Source organism: Acomys minous (genome assembly GCF_964271855.1).
Source record: "Acomys minous genome assembly, chromosome: 16".
Lineage (NCBI taxonomy): Eukaryota > Metazoa > Chordata > Mammalia > Rodentia > Muridae > Acomys > Acomys minous.
The window spans coordinates 68,594,815-68,614,575 of record NC_140498.1 but is presented as its reverse complement, the minus strand read 5'-3'; the positions used below and the strand labels follow the sequence as shown (position 1 = coordinate 68,614,575).

At 53.8% G+C, this 19,761-nt stretch overlaps 1 protein-coding gene across 2 annotated transcripts; it reads right to left on the bottom strand.

Annotated features, from left to right (window-relative positions):
* Positions 1–12,921: 12,921 nt before the first annotated feature.
* On the bottom strand, positions 12,922–14,889 carry GRIFIN (galectin-related inter-fiber protein; the record flags this gene model as incomplete). Of its 2 annotated transcripts, XM_084761282.1 has the most annotated exons (5): positions 14,481–14,889; positions 14,150–14,229; positions 13,719–13,878; positions 13,289–13,455; positions 12,922–13,077 (listed from the first exon to the last, which is right to left on the bottom strand). In XM_084761282.1, the coding sequence occupies exons 1-5, from the start codon at positions 14,619–14,621 to the stop codon at positions 13,062–13,064; spliced, it is 564 nt and encodes a 187-aa protein (XP_084617408.1). In that variant the 5' UTR covers positions 14,622–14,889. The 2 variants fall into 2 exon arrangements, with proteins under 2 accessions (XP_084617408.1, XP_084617409.1); XM_084761283.1 differs by lacking the exon at positions 12,922–13,077 and having other exon boundaries at positions 13,285–13,455.
* Positions 14,890–19,761: the final 4,872 nt, after the last annotated feature.

Here is a 19,761-nt window from a genome sequence, read left to right as displayed (position 1 = left end):
AAACAGTGTGGAGGAACTGGAGAGACGGCTCTGTGGTTAAGAGCACACAGTGCTTGCTGTTCTAGAGGATCTGAGTTCAATTCCCAGCCCGCATGTCAGGTGGCTCACAACCACCTGTGTCTATGTCTTCAGGGGATCTGACACCCCTGGCTCCCTCAAACACCCTCACTCATGTGCACATAACTCCTATACGTGTGTACAAACTACACACAATTTAAAAATAAATAAATAAAAATGTTAAAATGGAAGGAGAGAGTTATTTCCTGAAAGTCACCCTCTGGCCTCCACATGTGCAGTGCAGTGGCAAGCAGGTGTGTATGTATACACACACACACACACACACACACACACACACACACACACACACACACACACCACTGTCAAAAATTTAAAGATTAAAATAAATACAACAGGAATCAGATAACTGTCCAGCCGGAAAGGGCAGGGGCAGAGGCAGGTTTGAACCCAGCTGTGCTCAAAAGAGTTCTCTATCTGCCATCTCTGCCTGGACTCCCCCTACCTCCACCTACCCAGTCCTTTCAGTGGTGTGTGGGGGTCAGGGGTCAGCAGAGGTAATCAACGGACCTACGCTTGGGTCCTACATCTGAGACCCCTGTCCCAGCAGATGCAGCTGAGATTCAGCCAGTGAGGACAGAGAGTGACTAAGATTCCTCAGGGACCATACAGTCTGAGCCACATGGGGTCAGGCCCCGCCCCCCCAGCATCGTGTTCTTTGCGTGACCCAGAAAGGACTCCAAAGAGAAACTGGGATGAGTTAGGAGGGGACAGCAAGTGAAATGCGATGTGACCCTTCCAAATGGATGGGGAGAGGCTGAGGGAAGGTGTCACTCAAGTAGCAAGGAATGGGGGGGGGAACCCCCACGTGGCCTTGAAAGAGGGGGTGGATGGTCATTCCTGTAAGGCAGCCACTGCCCAGTTTCCGCTGGCACTGAGGGCTGGCACACGTCTTCTGCCTCAGTTTCCTCATCTGCCAGGGCGCCCTCGTAGGGCCGCTAAGCCCTCGCGCGTGGGAAAGTACTCTGTTCCGTTCCGTGGCCTGAGACACCACCATGGCGGTGCCAGCCTAGAGCTCTTGGGTGCCTGCCACACACTGGCAGGGGAACAGTGGCCACCTCTGAGATGAAATATGTGGGTGGTAATATCCATGGTGAGGGGCTGGCCAAGGAGCAGGGCCAACTGCCCATCCAGGGTCAGCCAGGCTGTGGCCCCGGGGACAGCTTTGTCTCCTACGCTGGACCTGGGCCCATGCCGACAGGCTCTGAATGGCTGGCTGTCAGGACGGGCAGAGTGCACCGGGGAAGGATGGGGGCCCCTTGGCTGGAGAGAGGCTGGGTGAAGGGAGGGCAGTTGAACGGCTTCGGAGGTCCTCAAGTCACAGGCAAAGACAAGGGGATCCAACCTGGGTCACCGACCGTGGGTGGTACCCTCCACCTCCCGACACATCATGGGTCTGCGGCCCTGTTCCCCACCCCCACCCCTGGTACGTCTCCTTCTGTGGAGACAGAGCCTGGTGTGCTCTCAGGAGGACGTGGCCCCCATCTCCAAGTTCCGGGATGTTCTAGGCAGTTGGCCAGAGCACAATGGGTCCCCTCCGGGCCTCTTTCCCCTGGACTCTCGAGGTCTTGATGCTGCTCCATCCGGCGGCCACTGACTGTGCCCACTTCCCACTCCCTGCCTGTCCTCCAGATGGGGCGCGGGGAGGGGCAGGAACTCAGCTAGAGCCCAGAGTGACTAGCTGTGAGCCTCAATGTCCTCCCCAAAATATTTGCAAAACCTCTTTACAATTCATGTATAAAGAGACAGGTTAAGAGGGAACTGAAGAGAGCCTCGTGGTTAAGAGCACTGGCTGCTCTTGCAGAGACCGGGTTCAGTGCCCAGAACCCACATGGTGGCCCACAACCATCTCTAATTCCAGTTCCAAGGGATCTGACACCTTCTTCTGGCCTCTTAGGGCACCAGGCACACATGTAGTGCACAGACATACATGTAAGCAAAGCACTCGAATACATAAAAATGAAAAGAATTTTTTTTAAAAAGGGAGAGGTTGAGACGGGCGTGGTGGCGCACGCCTTTAATCCCAGCACTCGGGAGGCAGAGGTAGGCGGATCACTGTGTGTTCGAGGCCAGCCTGGTCTACAAAGTTAGTCCAGGATGGCCAAGGCTACACAGAGAGACCCTGTCTCGAAAAATCAAAAAAAAAAAAAAAAAAAAAGAGGAGGTTTGGGATGTGGCTCAGTTTGCACAGTGCTTGCCTAGCATGCGCAAAGCCCTGGGTTCCGTCCCAACACCGTATAAGCCAGGTGTGGTGGCACAGGCCTGTAATATCAACACTCAGGAGGCAGAGACGAGAGGATTAGGAGTTCAAGGTCTGTTCTTGGCTACATAATGGATGTTGACGTCAGCAAAGGCTAAATGAGGTTCTGTCTCAGAAAGGAAAGAAAAGGGGGCCGGGGAAATGGCTCAGTGGGTAAATGCCATCTCTACAAACATAAAGAACGGAGTTCAAATCCCCAGCACCCACAAAGAGCTGGGTGTGGCACCATGCATAATCCAGCACATCCAACAGGGGTCGGGGAGTGAGAGACAGAGATGAGAGAACCTTCAGAAGTTTCCACGCCACCTATTCTGGTGTGTGCAGCAGAAAACAGGAGAGCCTGTCGTAGGCAAGGAAAAGGGTAAGCACAGACACCTGAGGCTGTCCTCTGATCTCCCAAGTGCCATGGCATTTGTGTCCCTCTGCTTGTGCTCTCTCTCTGTCTCTCTGTCTCTCTCTCTCTCTCTCTGTATATATATATGTGTGTGTGTGTGTGTGCATGTGTGTATGTGTGTGTGTGTCTGTCTGTGTGTGTGTGTCTGTGTCTGTGTGTGTTTGTTTTTGTTTTGTTTTGTTTTAGACAGGGTTTCTCTGTGTAGCCTTGACTATCCTGGACTTGCTTTGTAGACCAGGCTGGCCTCAAACTCAGAGCAATCTGCCAGCCTCTGCCTCCCAAGTGCTGAGATTAAAGGTATGTGCCGCCACCACCACCCTAATTTTTTTAAAAAACAACTATTTCTCTAGAATATATATTTTTCCAATCAAAGCCCCTCAAATATGTAAGAAGGTTCTGGAGAAGGGCTGCTGTGGTTCAAGCTACAGCCCTGCCAGGACCACACTGTGAGCCTTTCATATCCAAGGAGGTCCCCACATGCATAGGGCCTGTTTTGGGTTGAAAGGGATAGGGTAACTTTTGGGAATCAGCTCTCTCTTTTCACTATGCTGTCCCAGGGATCAAACTCAGATCTTCAGGCTTGGTGACAAGCTCCTCTTCCCACTGAGCCGGCTCACTGGCCTCTCCTCCTCCTCCTCCTCCTCTTTCTCTTCCTCATTTTCCTACTCTTCCTCCTCCTCCTCCTCCTTCCACCTGCCTCTCCCCACCATGCTCATCGCCACGATGCTCCACCCCATCGCCACGATGCTCCGCCCCACCGCGATGCTCCGCCCCACCGCCATGCTCTGCCCCGCCGTGATTCCAAAACACAGAAGCAGTTGAACACTGAGAGTTCTGAAACCATGAGCCAAAACATTTTCCCCCCAGTAAGTTCTTAGGTCTCTTCCAGAGATGACCGTCTACACAACACACGGCCAAAACACACAGAAGATGACTGGCGCACCTGGCCCTACATCACGTTCAAAGACAAGCCTTTCTCACAGTGATTCCAAGAGGCCACCTCCCTAGAGGAACATCCCTACATGGGCCAGCCATAGTCAGGGACCTAGCAGGCTACAGGTGTGTGACTACACGGACATGCCCCTGAACAGACATGGGTGGCTCGATGGGCCTGAGGTTGGCAGACACATTCTTTTCTGTCCCGTTTGCTGAGGACCAATGGTCCCCTGGGTTTCCTTGAGCAGTATCTGTAGTGTTCCAAGGTTTCTGGGTTCCCAGGGATCTGGGGTGCTGGTTGGGACTTTCTGCTCCCCTCCCCTGTATCATGGGGGAAGGGTGAAGCCAGAGGCTTAGAGCGTCACCAAGCAGCATGACAGCCAAGGAAGAAAAGGGCAAAAAAGGCCACTACTGTCCTCTGAATATAACCAGCACAAGGACAGTCCCCCAAGGTGCCAAGCCTCTCCCCTAGGCTCCAGGACAACTTCCTCTTTCCCCTGCCGCAGCCTCTTTCTGGTCCAGGCGCATATGCAGAGGCCTCTGTCACACCCTGTTCACACCCAAACTCCTATTCCAGAGGATCCCTCCTGCCCACAAACACTCATGGTCCCCTAGCATCCTGGCTCCTGTCCTTTGGGGTCCAGGGGCAGATGGGACTCAGATGCCTTGGATGCCCTGGTAAAGTGGAGACGGTACTTAGGTCTGACAAGATGACTCCAGCCAGCAGGTGTCTGCCACTGGGAGGTTGCTTTCCAGGAGGGGACTGGGCTGGCTCAGATGGGCAAGGGACAGTGTGACCCAGCAGGAGAGGGAACTGGGCTCAGCGTCCAGGTGCACAGGAGAGGACACCACATCTGGCTATGCTGCAGCATGTCCCACAGGGAGTGTCCTCTCCAACACAACCCTGGGTCTCCCACAAACTCCAGACTTGTAGAGATACTTGTTACCCCATTTCCCAGACTGGACAGACTCTAGGGGTGACTTTCCTATATCCCCTCATGTAAGGAAGCTTGCTTTTTAGCTTCTGGGCAGCCATCTGTATCCACAAGCAAATGCATACTCATGTGTTGATCTTGGCTATATAATATATATAATATAATATAATATAATATAATATAATATAATATGTGTGTATAAATATATATAGTCAGAAAAGCTTGTGTGTGTGTCTGTGTGTGTGTCTGTGTGTGTGTCTGTGTGTGTGTCTGAGCTGGCATTGCAGTCATGTGCCATCACACCCAGCATCTCTCTATGACTGACTTCCAAACATGTGCACCCTCTCTCCAAGCTCCTGGGAGAATTCTTGATCCACCCAGAGTTTTAAATTGGGATCAGGCCCAACTTCTCACGTTCCTCGTGTTGCCTGGACTTTGGGCATTCTATTCATGAAGTCATTGTCAAATCCAAACCCAGGAAGCTTGCCCTCTACCCTACTTTTTTTTTTTTTTACCCCCTAAGAGTTTAATAGTTTTGGCTACTGCATTCAGGGCTCCGATGAAGCCTGCATTAATTTCTGCCTACAAAGTGAGGCAAGAGGCCAGCGCTTCTGCCTGCGGCTGTCCCGTTGTCACAGCATTCCTTGTTAATCTGTCTGAGCCTAGTTTCTCCCGCATAGGAAGCGGAGTGCCCCCCCCCTGCCCCCCCCCATCTCCAATTGGTCCATCCAGCTCTATGGGTTTTAGAACTGCTAAGCCATGGACCCCTGTGAGAAACGACCCTGCCCGCCCACGCCCGGTGTTGGTACACGGTTAGTTCCCTCCCTGGTCTTACAGCCTTTGGACAAAAAAAAAAAACAACAACAAAACAGTGGCCCAAATCGCTTAGATCAGCCCCTTTCTCCATCCGGCCAGCGAATGATGTCACACGTTTGTAATTCAATTAGTATCCCTTGTGCGTGCTGCATTCCATTCCCGGCTCCCCTGGCGTCCTGGCTAATGTTTTAAAAATTTGCATACAGTGAAGGTGCCTCTTTGTGCTGTGGAGTTCAATGGGTTTGGCAACTGTCTGGACTACTGCTTCCGCCCACAGAGCTGCAGAGGAGCCACCGAGGCTCCTGGTCATCCACTGCGGCTCCCTCCTGGAGCCCTGGTCTCTCTGGTCCTAATGATTATATTTATTTTATTCACTTTAATTTTTTTAAAAGACGGAGTCTCATGTAGGTGGAGCTGGCCTTGAACTTCCCTTGTAGCCAAGGCTCCCTTGGAACTGTATACTATGTCCCCTCATTGGTGGATTCTAGGTAGGTGTTTTACCACTGAGCCACACCCCAGCCCCTCACTGGGGGATTCTAGGCAGGGGCTCTACCACTGAGCCACACCCCAGCCCCTCACTGGGGGATTCTAGGCAGGGACTCTACCAATGAGCCACACCCCAGCCCCTCACTGGGGGATTCTAGGCAAGTGCTCTACCACTGAGCCACACCCCAGCCCCTCACTGGGGGATTCTAGGCAGGGGCTCTACCACTGAACCACACCCCAGCCCCTCACTGGGGGATTCTAGGCAGGTGTTCTACCACTGAGCCACATCCCAGCCCCTCACTGGGAAATTCTAGGCAGGTGCTCTACCACTGAACCACACCCCAGCCCCTCACTGGGGGATTCTAGGCAGGGGCTCTATCACTGAGCCACACCCCAGCTCCTCACTGGGGGATTCTAGGCAGGGGCTCTACCACTGAGCCACACCCCAGCTCCTCACTGGGGGATTCTAGGCAGGGGCTCTACCACTGAGCCACACCCCAGCCCCTCTCTGGGGGATTCCAGGCAGGTGCTCTACCACTGAGCCACACTCCACAGAGGTGGCTTATTTATCAGATCCCCTCTTCATGGGTGCCAAGGTTGTCTCAGACCATGCTTGCCATCATCTCTGTTACTTCTGTGAGACACTCCATATCCTCATGGAGTGGGTACTCTGAAGATGGGCAGTACCCACTCAGTAGTCCAGAGTCACACCTTTCTCCCAATAAAAGCTATGCTTGGGGCTTACCTTGATGTTAGGTTTCCCACAAGATGCCATCTTCTGCTCTTGAAACAGAGTCTGCCCCAGCTGCAGAAGCCCCTGCAGGCTATGGTAACCTAACCTCAGCTGTTACATTTATTTATTTATTTATTTATTTATTTATGGCTTTTTTGAGGCAGAGTTTCTCTGAGTAGCCCTGGAATTCACTATGTAGACCATGGTGTCCTTGAAGTCAGAGATCCACCTGCCTCTGCCTCCGGGGTGCTGGGTCTCGTGTAGCCCAGAGTGGGCTTGAACTCCCTATGTAGCTGAGGATGACCTTTAACCTCTGGTCCTCCTTGTTCTACCTTGACAGTGCTGGGTTCACAGGTGCATGCTGACTCCTGACTTGTGCTCCGTGGGGGCTGAGCCCAGCGCCTTATGCATATTAGGTAACTAGAGGATAGATACGTTATTAGTTTGCTTTCCCTAGCTCTGATAAACACCAGCCAAAAGCAACTTGGGGGGAGGAATGGGATTATATACATGGTTCACATATCTTGATCACATCACAGTCTGCTACTGATGGAAGTCAGGACAGGAACTCAAGGCAGAGAGGGACTAGGAACTGAATCAGAGCCCATGGAGGGATGCCACTTACTGGCTTGCTCCCCATGGCTTGCTCCCCAATACCTTTCTCATACTTCCCAGGACAACCTGCCTGGGGGATGGCACCACCCACAGTGGGCTGAGCCCTCCCTCATCAGCCATTCAGTGAAGAAAATGCCCCATACCTCAACAGAGGTTCCCTCCTCGCAAGCGACTCCAGCTAGTATGGAGCTGACAAAAACTAATAGCCACAAGACATAATCGGTGAGTTGGGAAGAGGAGGAGCAGATGGAAAGATCTTGTGGCTCTAGGTCCGTCTTCAAGGCGCCAACTGAGGTGCTTGACTAGAGAAAACGCTAATTCTTAAATTTTATGTGTTTGTTTATTGTATTGTGTCCGAGGGGCTTGTTCCATGATGTATAGAGGTCAGAGGACAATCTACCATGTGGGACCCTGGGTTCGAACTCGGGTCCTTAGGGTTGGCGGCAAGCACCTTGAGATGCCAAGCCTCTTGCTAGCCCTAACCTTTCCCAGTCTCTCTTCACCTGCCACACTGGAATCCAAGACAAGACAACCAGAGAGGAAAAGTTAGGAAGGTGCTGACCCTAGGCCAGAGCTCTAATCTTCCTTGACTGGAGGCAGACAGCACCATGCTGGGGACTGTCCCACAGTCCTCAAGCATGTTCTCACAGTGCCTGAATGGTCCAGTTACAATGCGGACAGAACCCAGGTTCCGTGGTTAGCTCTGAGCAGAGGTGGGATAACTACTAAAGAGCCAGAAACAGGAACTCAAGGCCCTGGTAGGGTCCAGTGACTTCAGGCCTGAAAGGGCACAGCTGGCCAAACCTCTGGCTGTCATGGGAACGGGGGTCTGTGCCCACTGCACTTGCTGGGTACTGTCCACACCCTTCCTTGCAGCATCGAGCCGGATGTGGTGCTGCAGGCCACTCATTCCACAACTCGAGAACCAGAGGCAGGAGGACAGCTGTGAGTTCGAGGCCAGCGTGGGGTATGGAAGCAAATGAACAAACTGAGGCTCCCGCCACTTCTGTCCAAGCTTTCACGGTGGTTAGGACAGGCAGGGTCAGCCTCACCCGTCAGCGCTATTTGCTGGTTCTGTCTTTGCCACAGGCCTGAGGCCCAGGTCTTGTTTTGTGGGAACAAATCCCAAGGGCTCAGGAACACAGCTTGGCTCTGACCTGCTGTTGAAAGATCATCTTTTTTTGGGGGGTGGGGGTTGTTCTGGTTTTTCTAGACAGGGTTTCTCTGTGTAGCCCTGGCTGTCCTGGAACTCCTTTGTAGACCAGGCTGGTCTTGAACTCACAGAGATCCCCCTCAGTCTGCCTCCTGAGTGCTGGGCTCAAAGGCGTGGGCCACCACCGCCCTGCCGGAAGCTGGCCCCAGCCTCTATGCCCTCTGCTGGCCAGGCTGTTACCCACAGGCCTAAGGGTTTGACAAAGGCTCGAATAAGGGGATAGGGGACATGCTCTGTCCTAGATGTGTCTCTAAAAGGCTGTGGTGACATGGGGAGGCCAGCCAGGCTGAGAGATACAAAAGGAAAGTGCAGGGAAGAGCTAGTGCAAAAGTCCTGAGGCACAGCTGGGGTCAGTGTCTTCCAGAGTGGAAAAGAAGCCATACTGGAGAGAAAGCCAGAGCCACAAAGCCACAGGGGAAAGGCACTGGCACCTTCTTGTTGCTTAAGGTGAGGGTGGATTGCAAGAGATGTTTCTAGAGTCCTCTAGTTTGTTCAAAGGTTAATGATTTCCTCCAGGAAAGTCTTTAGTTTTTTTTTGTTTGTTTGTTTTTTGTTTTTTGTTTTGTTTTGTTTTATACAGGGTTTCTCTGTGTAGCCTGGGCTGTCCTGGACTTGCTTTGTAGACCAGGCTAGCCTCAAACTCACAGAGATCTGCCTGCCTCTGCCTTCCGAGTGCTGGGATTACAGGTGTACACCACTGCACCCTGATGAAAAGTCTTTAGTTTATTCCCTCCCTCATTCAACAAACACTTCCAGAGCTCAGGGAAATTGGGGTAAGACCTGCTGTCTGACCTGTAGACAGGGTGCTAGGGTGGAGATGAAGGTGGTGCTTGGAGAAATCCCAGGAGCTGGTTGGAAACCAGGGAAGTCTTCCTAGGTGAGGTGACATCCCAGGCAAGGCAACCAGGCTGCTCAATTGACCTGGCTGCAATGCTGGGCCCATGCTGTGTGCTAGCAAGGGCATGCAGCTGGGTGCTGTGGGATCCCAGCTCCCTGCGTTCCATTCTAAAGATGGAGAGGCTCCGGGAGGGGGAGCCTCCCTCCCTCCCTCCTTCCCTCCCTCCCTTTACCTTTCTTCAATCTTCCATGCACAGCCTACTTTAACCGAGGGCCAGAGGGGAGCATGCAGGCATCTAGGCATGTGTGCATGGGTGTGTTTGTGCATGTGCACACAGGTGTGTGTGCCCCCATACAGGTGTTCTTGCATAGATGCGTGTATTCCGCACAGGTTCGTTGAGCAAAAACGTGCGCTGAGAGCGTGCGCACAGGTACTCAGATCGGGAATTGGATTTCATCGATGGCCCACTCTGTGACTTCTGAGCAACTTTGAGCAAGTCACCTAACCCCTGGGGGTCTGTTGCTGAGTCTTTGGAGCCCCTGTGGACCTGTTTGTCAGGCCATTCCCCCCTCCAACCTTCCCCCCCCCCCAAGCCTGTCTCCCGGCTTCCCCATCCTGCAAACAAGCATCTTCTGATGATTTTTCATGCTTACACGGTGTCTTGTTATTGAAGAGGCCGTCACTGGGGAAACTGAGGCCTAGGAAAGGACATTGAGCAAGCAGCAGGTCAGGTCTTGAGGTGAGGGGATGGGACAGCAAGCGGGCACCTGCCTTGGGACACTCCAACCCTCAGGATCCAGGCAGCTTCTTGTGGTCACGGACCCCGCCCTTATAAGAGCTAGCTCCTTCCACCTTCCCCATTGCTATCAAAGACAAAGAGTGTCCAGTACACATTGTGGACAGCCCCCAACCCCTTGTGGCTGACACAAAGGCCAGAACTCCGAAAGGGAGGCAGGAAGGGGCCCCAGGCCAGCTGGGCCAAGACACAGGCTAGGGAAGTAAGCAAAGACAGGAAGCTACACAGCTGGACCTCCAGCCACCATTGTCCCACCTGGGGGCTGGCGCCAGCAGCTGTAGACCCCAGGTGCCTCCCTGGCTCCAGAGGGATGGGTCCTTCTCACTCCTGCTCCTGCTGGCTTCCTGCTCCTACCCAGTTTACGCACCATAAGCCTTACTGCAGTGGCTCTCAACCTTCCTAACGCTGTAACCCTTTAATACAGTTCCTCATGTCGCGGTGATCCCACCAACCGTACAATTATTTTCACGGCTATTTCATAACTGCAGTTTTACTGTTACGAATCGCAATGTAAGTATCTGATATGCAGGATATCTGAGATGTAACCCCTGTGAAGGAGTCGTTTGAGCCCCCACGGCGGGGCGGGGTCTCGGCTCACAGGTTGACATCGCTACCTTAGAGAATTCTGCGTGCACATCTGGCCCTCTCAGTGCATCCCCTGAGTTGGCGCATTTAAACTTCATGGCACTCTTACCCTGACAGAGGCCCGGGGTTTCCTGTAGAGTGAACCTGGGCAGGGCTCCCCTCTCTGCTCCCTGCCTGGGTCAGTACTGACCAACTACTTTCTTCACATAAACGCACCTGTAAAGGTCCTATCCCCCCCACCCCACCCCCACCCCAACCCCCACCCCCACCCTGCGTCTCCTGAGGCTGTGAGGAGACCCTGGAGCAGAGCTGGGCTCCATGTGTTCACAGATGGGAAGGAAGGACAGACAAGTCAATAGAGAAGCATACAACAGACTGAAGATTTATAAGAAGATGACAGATATAGATGATAAAGAGTAAGTGATAATCCCAGCACTTGGGAGGCAGAGGCAGGCGGATCACTGTGAGTTCGAGGCCAGCCTGGTCTACAAAGCGAGTTCAGGACAGTCGAGGCTACACAGAGAAACCCTGTCTCAAAAAACAAACAAACAGACAAACAAACAAAGAATAAGTGATAAATACATGATAGATAAATAAGCCAGGCAGCTATGGTGCACACCTTTATTCCCTGCACTCGGGGAGGCAGAAGCAGGCAGATCTCTATGAGTTTGGGGCCAGCCTGGTCTACAGAGTGTGTTCCAGGACAGCCAGGGCTACACAGAGAAAATCTGTCTGGAAAAACAGAGAGAGAGAGACAGAGAGAGAGAGACAGAGAGAGAGAGACAGAGAGAGAGGATAAAATTTACAAATGAGAGATGATACACAGAGAGATGACAAATAGAGACAGATAATAAGTCTGGGGGATGACTCAGTGAGTAGTTCAGAGTGATTGCTCTGCATGCATGAAGACCTGAGTTCAAAGCCCAGCACCTATGTAAAAAGCTGTCTGTGCCTGCAACCCCAGCACTGCAGGGCAGACACAGCTGGGCCTCCAGCACGCACCGGCTAGGCAGCCTAGCCAACACAGCAAGCTCCCAGTTCAGTAAGAGACCCTTTCTCAAAGGCAGAGAGTCTTAGGGGGAAACACTGGTCCTGTTCTGGCCCATACTCAGGTGCACATTCATGTGCATGTGCCACATACACGTGTGCGTGTGTATATATGAACACACACATGTATAACTACATGTATAACAGATGACTGGGTAGATAGATAGTTAGATGAACGGACAACCAATGTCATTCTAGCATATTAAAATTAATACACATCATGGAAGCCGCCAGGACTCCTGTCTTAGTGAGCCCCTGCAGCCACCTTGCCTGCCCTAGGGAGCTCCTGAGTGGTGGTTGGAAGGCTTGTCCCTTCCCAGGTTGGCCTGGGATTTCCTCCTGGGTAGCCTGGAAAGATGTCTTTTGTTTTTTAAAGATTTCTTTATTTATGTATATAAGCACTCTGTTGCAAGTGCATGACAGAAGAGAGCAACAGACAGAAGAGGGCATCAGATCACATTATAGATGGCTGTGAGCCACCATGTGGCTGCTGGGAATTGAACTCAGAACCTTTGGTTGTGCAGCCAGTGCTCTTAACCTCCGAGCCATCTCTCCAGTCCTAGATGGAGGATTTGTGAGTGCTGCAGAGCTGGGAGGCTGAAGGCTGAGCTCAGTTCCTGTCTGTGGTCCTCAGGGTCCTCCTTCCCTCCCTCTCACTATCCTGTGCCTGGCTGTCTCACAGACAAACACACACAGTCACACACACACTCACATGCATGCACGTGCACACACACGCGCGAGTGCGCACACACGCACACACACGCACGCACGCACGCACGCACGCACGCACGCACGCACTCAAACACACACATGCACCCATGCACGCACGCAAGCACGCGCACACAAGTGGACAGGGGCAGGAGCACGGCTCCCTTCCAGGTGGGACAAGCGGAAACAGGAAGGACTCCAATGGGAAGCTGGGGGAGGAGGAAGCTTCCAGGAAGCCTCAGGGCTTCTGAAGTGACATCTTAGCCTTGGCCAGAGCCCTGCGCCAGCTCCTCACAGGCGGGGCTAAAGTCTCCTTTCCACTCTGGGTGGAGTCTGGAGGGGACACAGTGGCCATGCTCCGTTCCATGACAGGGTCATGTGAGTGTCAGAGACTGGTCTCAAGAATCCCGTTGCCCTGGCGGACACATCTGGGGCTATGGCAGCCCTGCCCCGTGTCCCCATCCCCACAGCAGCCAGGACTGTAACCTGCTCATAGTTTATTAAAGGTAAAAGCTGGGGGTTCACACAGAGCCTCGGTTTCCCGGCTTCTATAGCGTGTGGCTCCAGGGGGCAGGGGATACAAGATGGCCAAGGCTGACTCTTGTAGGCTGTGGTCCAGTGCGCTCAGTAGCCCCCATCCCTGCAAGAATCCAACATTCAGGTCTTAGCTCTGCTTGCTCTGACCAGATGTGGACAACTCGGGGTGAGAGAGGGTGAAGGACGGTGGGGGCGGGTGGGGAGGAAAACAGATATGCAAGGCCAGGAGAGGGTGGCACACTATGGCCACCCAGGGTGCAGGTGAATAGGAGTCCCCTGATGAGGTGTGTGGGAGGACACGGTGGGCGCATTACCCCCAGCTCAGGCTCCGCTTGGCCAGCTCCACCTGGGCCAGCCGATGGTCGCTGAGCACCTGCACTCTGGTGATGGTGGCCAGTGGCCGGTGACGGTGAGGGAACTGGAGTACCTTTTGTTCCTGGGCATAAACGTGGAAGTGTTCTGCATCTACGCTCACCTCCATCTGTGGGGAAGGCACAGCAGTAAGCCTTCCCAGCTACTTGGCAAAGGACAGTATAGCCCACCTGACCCTGAGTTCCCAGCTGAGGACCCCTGGTTGGCAGCCAGAGAGAGAAGCACCCCAGGGAAACTGAGGAAAAGGAAGCCACTCAGGCCCCGCAGAGATCATGGCACCAACCCATATAAATATCCACAAGAGTCCCTTTCTCCATGGGCCTTGGGTGCCCCATTCCTACCTCTTCTTCCTCCTCCCACGGGCCCCATCACCTCAAAGGGCTCTCCCAGGGTCAGCGGGAATGCGCTGGACACCTCCTCCTGTCCCCAGCGTCCTCCCTGGAAGGCGTTGCCCACCACCGTGGCGCTGGAGAATCGGGGTTTGACGTGGAAGGCGATGTCTCCAGAGTCCGTTAAGAAGTTGATCTCAAACCTGTGGGTGGGGAGTGTGGAAGTGTGACTGGAGCCGGGGCGGTGGTGGCGCACGCCTTTAATCCCAGCACTCGGGAGGCAGAGGCAGGCGGATCGCTGTGAGTTCGAGGCCAGCCTGGTCTACAAAGCGAGTCCCGGACAGTCAAGGCTAAACAGAGAGACCCTGTCTCGAAAAACCAAACCAAACAAACAAAGAAACAAAAACAAAAACACCCCTGTGTGACTGGAGGGTCCCTACCGCTGCCCCAGGAAGTGAGGGAGGAGGCTCTTACTTGTCATCTCTAGCATCTGCATGTCCCTGAACTGTCAGGCTCCAGCCCGGGGCCAGGCCACCTGCACCGAAGGCTTCAAACTGAAGGCAAAACACAGGGGACAGAAACCTCCATAGGGCTGCAGCCTCCTACCTCCCCTCCAAGTGAACTGGTTATTCAGGTACCCCCACCCCGTACCCACCCAAACCTTACCCCCACAGCTGCTCGGGTGGGGGTCTGAAGACATGAATGTCCCCAAGCTCTATATTCGGGAGTAGGTGGCCTGCCGGATGCCCCCCACCCTTCCTTCTCCATCCCATGGCAGCATCCCACGGCAATGGGTCTTACCCACCTGCAAAGCCATTGCCCTCAGACACGGTGGCAAGGACGAGGCAGCTGGGGATATAGCAGAGCCCGCTGGGGCGTGGCACGGGAGCCCCACCTCCGGGGAGGGGGGGACCTTGTCTGGGTCACATGGACCTCTGTGCCCCATTCACCCACCCCTCTCAGGCTAACCCCTGCTAGAGAGAAGGCTGGAAACAGGGCTTAGTGGCAGAGCTCTTGCCTGATTCATCCCCAGCAGAGGCAATTGGTCCTTTCAACACATTTCCTCGGGTCTGTCTGGGAAGTCACTGTGACGTTTTAGGATGTCTAGAGACAAGTCTCCCATCTTTGTAGGAAGGGTATGACACTCCCCCATACCACACCATCTGCCTCAAAGGGTGAGGAACGTGTGACCACCTATGGAACCCTGGCTGGCCTTACGGGGTTTGTCTGACCCATTTATGCACTGCCCACCATGCTGGGAGTGTGTTTCCCCTCCTCTCGCCCCACCCCCACCCCACCCCCGGAGCTGCCCTGCGGCAGTGGCTCAGTGGCCTCCAGGGGTTGAATGGAGATTAGGCCTGGCCCTGCTCAGCACATTCCAGTCCCCAGCCTACAGATGGGGAGGGCCTTTCCCACACCCCCATGCCCCTCCTGGACGGCTGGCTCTTAGGCTGAGCCAATGAGAGGGGTCCTCTGGGGCCACCTCAAGGAGGGGAGAGAGAAGTCCAAGTCTGTGGGGGCGGCTGTGGGGGCCTCTGGGACTCTCCAAGAGGGAAGTTGAGTCACAGCGTAGCCAGGCTGGGAGCCCAGAGCCTCGGGGCTACTGCCTACAGATGAGCGTGCGATGATTACACGCCTCCTTTTCTAATGTCCCCATAGGTCCTCTCTACCACCGTTCTCCCCAGGCCCTGCCAGGGCTGAGCCTGTAGCCACCAGTAAGACCAGGCTGGACCCAGAGACAGCTCACTAGCAGGACAGACAGGGCATTTCTCTGCTGCAGGGAAGGGGCAGTGCCTGTAGGGGGCAGCCCAGAGCAACAGAGGCTCCATGGGGTGAGCCTGCTGGTCTGGCCATGTCCATGCCTCCTGCCTGTTTAGCTGCTGTGGGTTCCTAGTCTGCAGACGCCACCCACTCACCTCCCTACAGGAACATGATGACGCTCCTTTTGGGGAGACAGTACAGTCAGTAAAATGTTTGCTATGCAAATGTGAGGACCTGAGTTGGACACCCAGCACCCCTGCAAAATGCAGAGCGCAGCCAGGCATGGTGGCGCACGCCTGTAAGCCCAGCACTCGGGAGGCAGAAGCAGGTGAGTCTCTGAGTTCGAGGTCAGCCTGGTCTACAGAGAGAGTCCTAGGACAGCCAAGGATACACAGAGAAATCCTGTCTCAGAAATGAAACAAAATGAAACGACCAAAACAAACAAAAAGCCAAGAGTACATAACTCAAAACCCCTGGGCCACGGGTCCTAGTAGGAGGTTGCAGGCCAGCTTCATTGCTTTCCTCAGCTCCTCTCCCCATTTGTAGGGGTGCTGGGACTACACAGATATCCATCTTAAATTCTCCTCGACATGCCATACAGTGCTGGGCAATGCCCAGTGCTCACGGTCACACAGAGCCCACAGCCAGGAGTGTAGAACAGGTTCTGACTCTTTAGCTGCTTGAGTCAGTAGCCTCTGGGTTTCTTAGCTTCACGCTGGGCTTGCCAATGCTGGCCTCTGCCCACTGTGCCTGTCCCCTCGGTGAGGGGAGGCGAACAAGACAGACACGGGTGGGAGGGGAACTGTGGCAGTCAGCCCACTCCACCTCTGTTCCCCCTAGGATGAGAATGCTCTCAGGCTCCAGCTGCCTGGAGGCCCTAGCTTGGAATTGGGGAGCCCTTGGGATGGCAGGAGGGCCCCAGATCTGCTGAACAGGAGGCCCAGGTATTGTTCCCTGGGGCAGGGAGGCCAAAGATGCCTGCTTGGGGGTGGGTGGGTAGGGGCGTTCATTCCTCTGCGAGCCTCTCCTTCCGGCTTATGGGATTTGTGCTGTAGGAAAGCTGTCATCTACACACACCCAGCTCTGTCTCCATGGCTCTGGGAGATCTGGGAAGCCCAGGCCGTTCTGATGTAGGTCAGCTGTCCATCCACATCTGGGCTCTGCATCCCTCTGTGACAGCTCCCAGCGACCCAGGCGGCTACAGCCCAGGGGACAGACAGAACTGAGATACACTTTGCCCCTCCCAGATGCTTCTCTGACTACCCTCTGCCCTGGCCTGGCTGGTCCTGGGAGACATGGTGGTGTAGTGGGCAGTGCCCCTCTGAGACACGCTGTCCAGCGGGGCAGGCTGCCAGGTGAGGTGGTTCAGGGCTGAAAATAACAGGCCTGCCATTTAGGCGCCACCCCCACCCCCACCTCCCGCCTCCCACCTCCCACCTCCCTCTCCACCTCCACCCGGATGTGCGGTTTTGCCTGGAGCTGTTGACTTTGAAGGTTCTGAGGCAGGAGCTGGTCTCCACCCAGCTTGGGGGAGGAACTGCACCAGGATAGAGGGTAAGCGGCCACTTTGGCCAGCACCAACCTCCTCTTCCTCCTCTACTTTCCTCTCCTCTTCCTTCCCTCCTCCTCTTTACCTCTTCTGCCCACTTCCTTTTGCTTTTCCTCCTCCTCTTCCTTTTTTTAATCATCCTTTTTTTTTCCTTTTCCTTTCAAAAAAAAAAAAAAAAAGAATGTCCCTATGTAGACCAGACTGGCCTCCTGTTTCAGCCTCCCCAGGGCTGGGATTATAGACCTGCCACACTCCAACCGGGTCGTTCTTAAGAAAGGGTCACCATGCCAGGTGGTGGTGGCACATGCCTTTAATCCCAGCCCTGGGAGGCAGAGGCAAGTGGGTCTCTGTGAGTTTGAGGCCAGCCTGGTCTACAGAGTGAGCTCCAGGACAGCCAGGACTACACAGAGAAACCCTGTCTCGAAAAACAAAACAAAACAAACAAACAAAAGCAAAAACAAAACAAAAGAAAGGGTCACCGTGCATAGCCCAGGCTTGTTCTTTGCCGGGTGTCACATGCTTTTCTGTAGCTGTCAGCCTATGGGATTGGTCTGGAAAAGGACTCGACGGCACGGACCCACAGCTAGGCCGTCGCAGAGCCAGGGTTTGAAGCTAGCAGTGAGCCTGAGTTGCTGGACCCATCCCCTGGAAGCATGGGATCGGGGCGGGGGGGGGGGGAGTATTATCGGGGTTGGCTTCCGAGAGGTGGGTGCTGCAGAATGCATGGGAGGCAGGGGGCTGGGAAGATACCCAACCAATAATAGTCTGGTTGTGAGGACACAGAACTGTAATCCTAGCAGTCAGGAGGCCAGGGAGAGGTTACACCTGTCAGTTTCTGGGCCAAGCTCCTAAGTCAGTATCCACTAGCAACCCATTAACTTTGCAATCATCACAGAGTGTTCACACCCTGATGGAAAAGAACCTTTCTCCCGCCCCCACCCCCTTTTTAAAAAAGATTATTTATCTATTTAGTTATTTATTATGTAGGCAGTGCTCTACCTTACCTTCATGCACACCTGCAGGCCAGAAGAAGGCATCAGACCACATTATAGATGGGTGTGAGCCACCTCTGTGGTTGCTGGGAATTGAACTTAGGACCTCAAGAGCGATCAGTGCTGTTAGCCACTGAGCCATCTCTCTGGCCCTCTTCCCCTCTCTTGGATGGAGAATCAGGCTGCTTCCCTAGAGGCGTGTTGCTGTAAACAAACTCCAGGGGGCAGTAAAGAGCCAAGTCAAAGGAAGATGCCCAGCTACCCAAACCAGCCAGTTATGGCACACTGTAAGTGAGGCTAGTGATGGAGGCCAGGGGCAGGAAGAGAGATTCCCCCCAACAACCATCCAAATGGATCCAGTGCCAACAGTGAGAGAGCCAAGGTGTGGCCATCTTGAGGTCAACTGCCCAGGTACAGCATACTGAGAGTTGCCTTTGACCCAGTGTGAGGAGGCCACCGAAGCGGGCAGGTCAGGGCCAGCTGAGCTGGCATGCCCGCCTGACCACCCACTAACATCTGACCTGGAGAGAGACAGATATTTTCTCCAGATGCATGCTGGGCTCCAGGGACACTGCAGGCTACGCCAGAGCTATAAACAGACCCGGGGACCGGATTGGAGGAAGGAAGAGCTGCAAATACAATCAGACAATAAAGCATTGGGGGATCCCTTTCAAGCTGTCCTAAAGATGAAGGTGCGGGAATTCCGAGGACCAGAACCAGGGAGAGACGGCGGGGACATGGGTCTCCAGACAGTAATATTATTTTATTTTAAAGGTTTATTTGTGTGTGTGTGTGTGTGTGTGTGTGTGTGTGTGTGTGTATGAGAGAGAGAGAGAGAGAGAGAGAGAGAGAGAGAGAGAGAGAGAGAGTGCTTAGACCAGAAGAGGATGTCAGGTGTCTTGCTTTAACTCTCTGCCTTATTTCTTTAAAACGGGATCTCTAGCCGGCCGTGGTGGCTCGTGCCTTTAATCCCAGCACTCGGGAGACAGAGGCAGAAGGATCCCTGTGAGTCCGAGGCCAGCCTGGTCTACAAAGCGAGTCCAGGATAGCCAAGGCTAACACAGAGAAACCCTGTATTGAAAAACAAAATAAACAAACAAACACAGGATCTCTAACTGAGCCTGGAGCTAGGATGGTAGCCCCAAGCTCCAGTGACCCTCCCGTCTCCGTTACAGCACCAGAGTTATAGGTGGGCATAGCCAAGCCCACCTTTTTTAATTTTTATTTTCCCCTTTAAATGTGAGTAGTGAGGATTCAACCTTTTGAGTTCAAAGTTTACACGCATGTGCACCAAAAACACTCAGCCCTGCAAAGACCACTTATAGAGAGCCAGCTGTGTTCATGCGTGGGTAGCCACTGGGAAAGCAGCACGAGCTGTCTGTGTTCACGTTGTTTGTATGGCAGGAGGCATCCATTAAGCATCTAGAATGTTCCATGGAGACATGAGTGTAAAAAACACATGCCAGATTCAGGAATCGGAATAAACGGCATGCAAATTCATATTAACAGTCTCTTTCTTTCTTCCTTCAGAGACAGAGTCTGAAGTAGCCCAGGCTTTTCTCAAACTCACTATGTAGCAGAGGATAACCTTGCTCTCCTGGTCCTCCTGAGTGTGGGATCACAGGTGTGCACCTCTGTGCCGGGTTTATGGGGTGCTTGGGATGGAACCCAGGGCTTCACACATGCCAGGCAAGTGCTCTACCCTCTGTGCCACATGGCCAGCCCTCTCCTCCTTTTTCTGGGACATCCCTTAGTCCAAGATGGCCTTGAGCTACATAAAACCT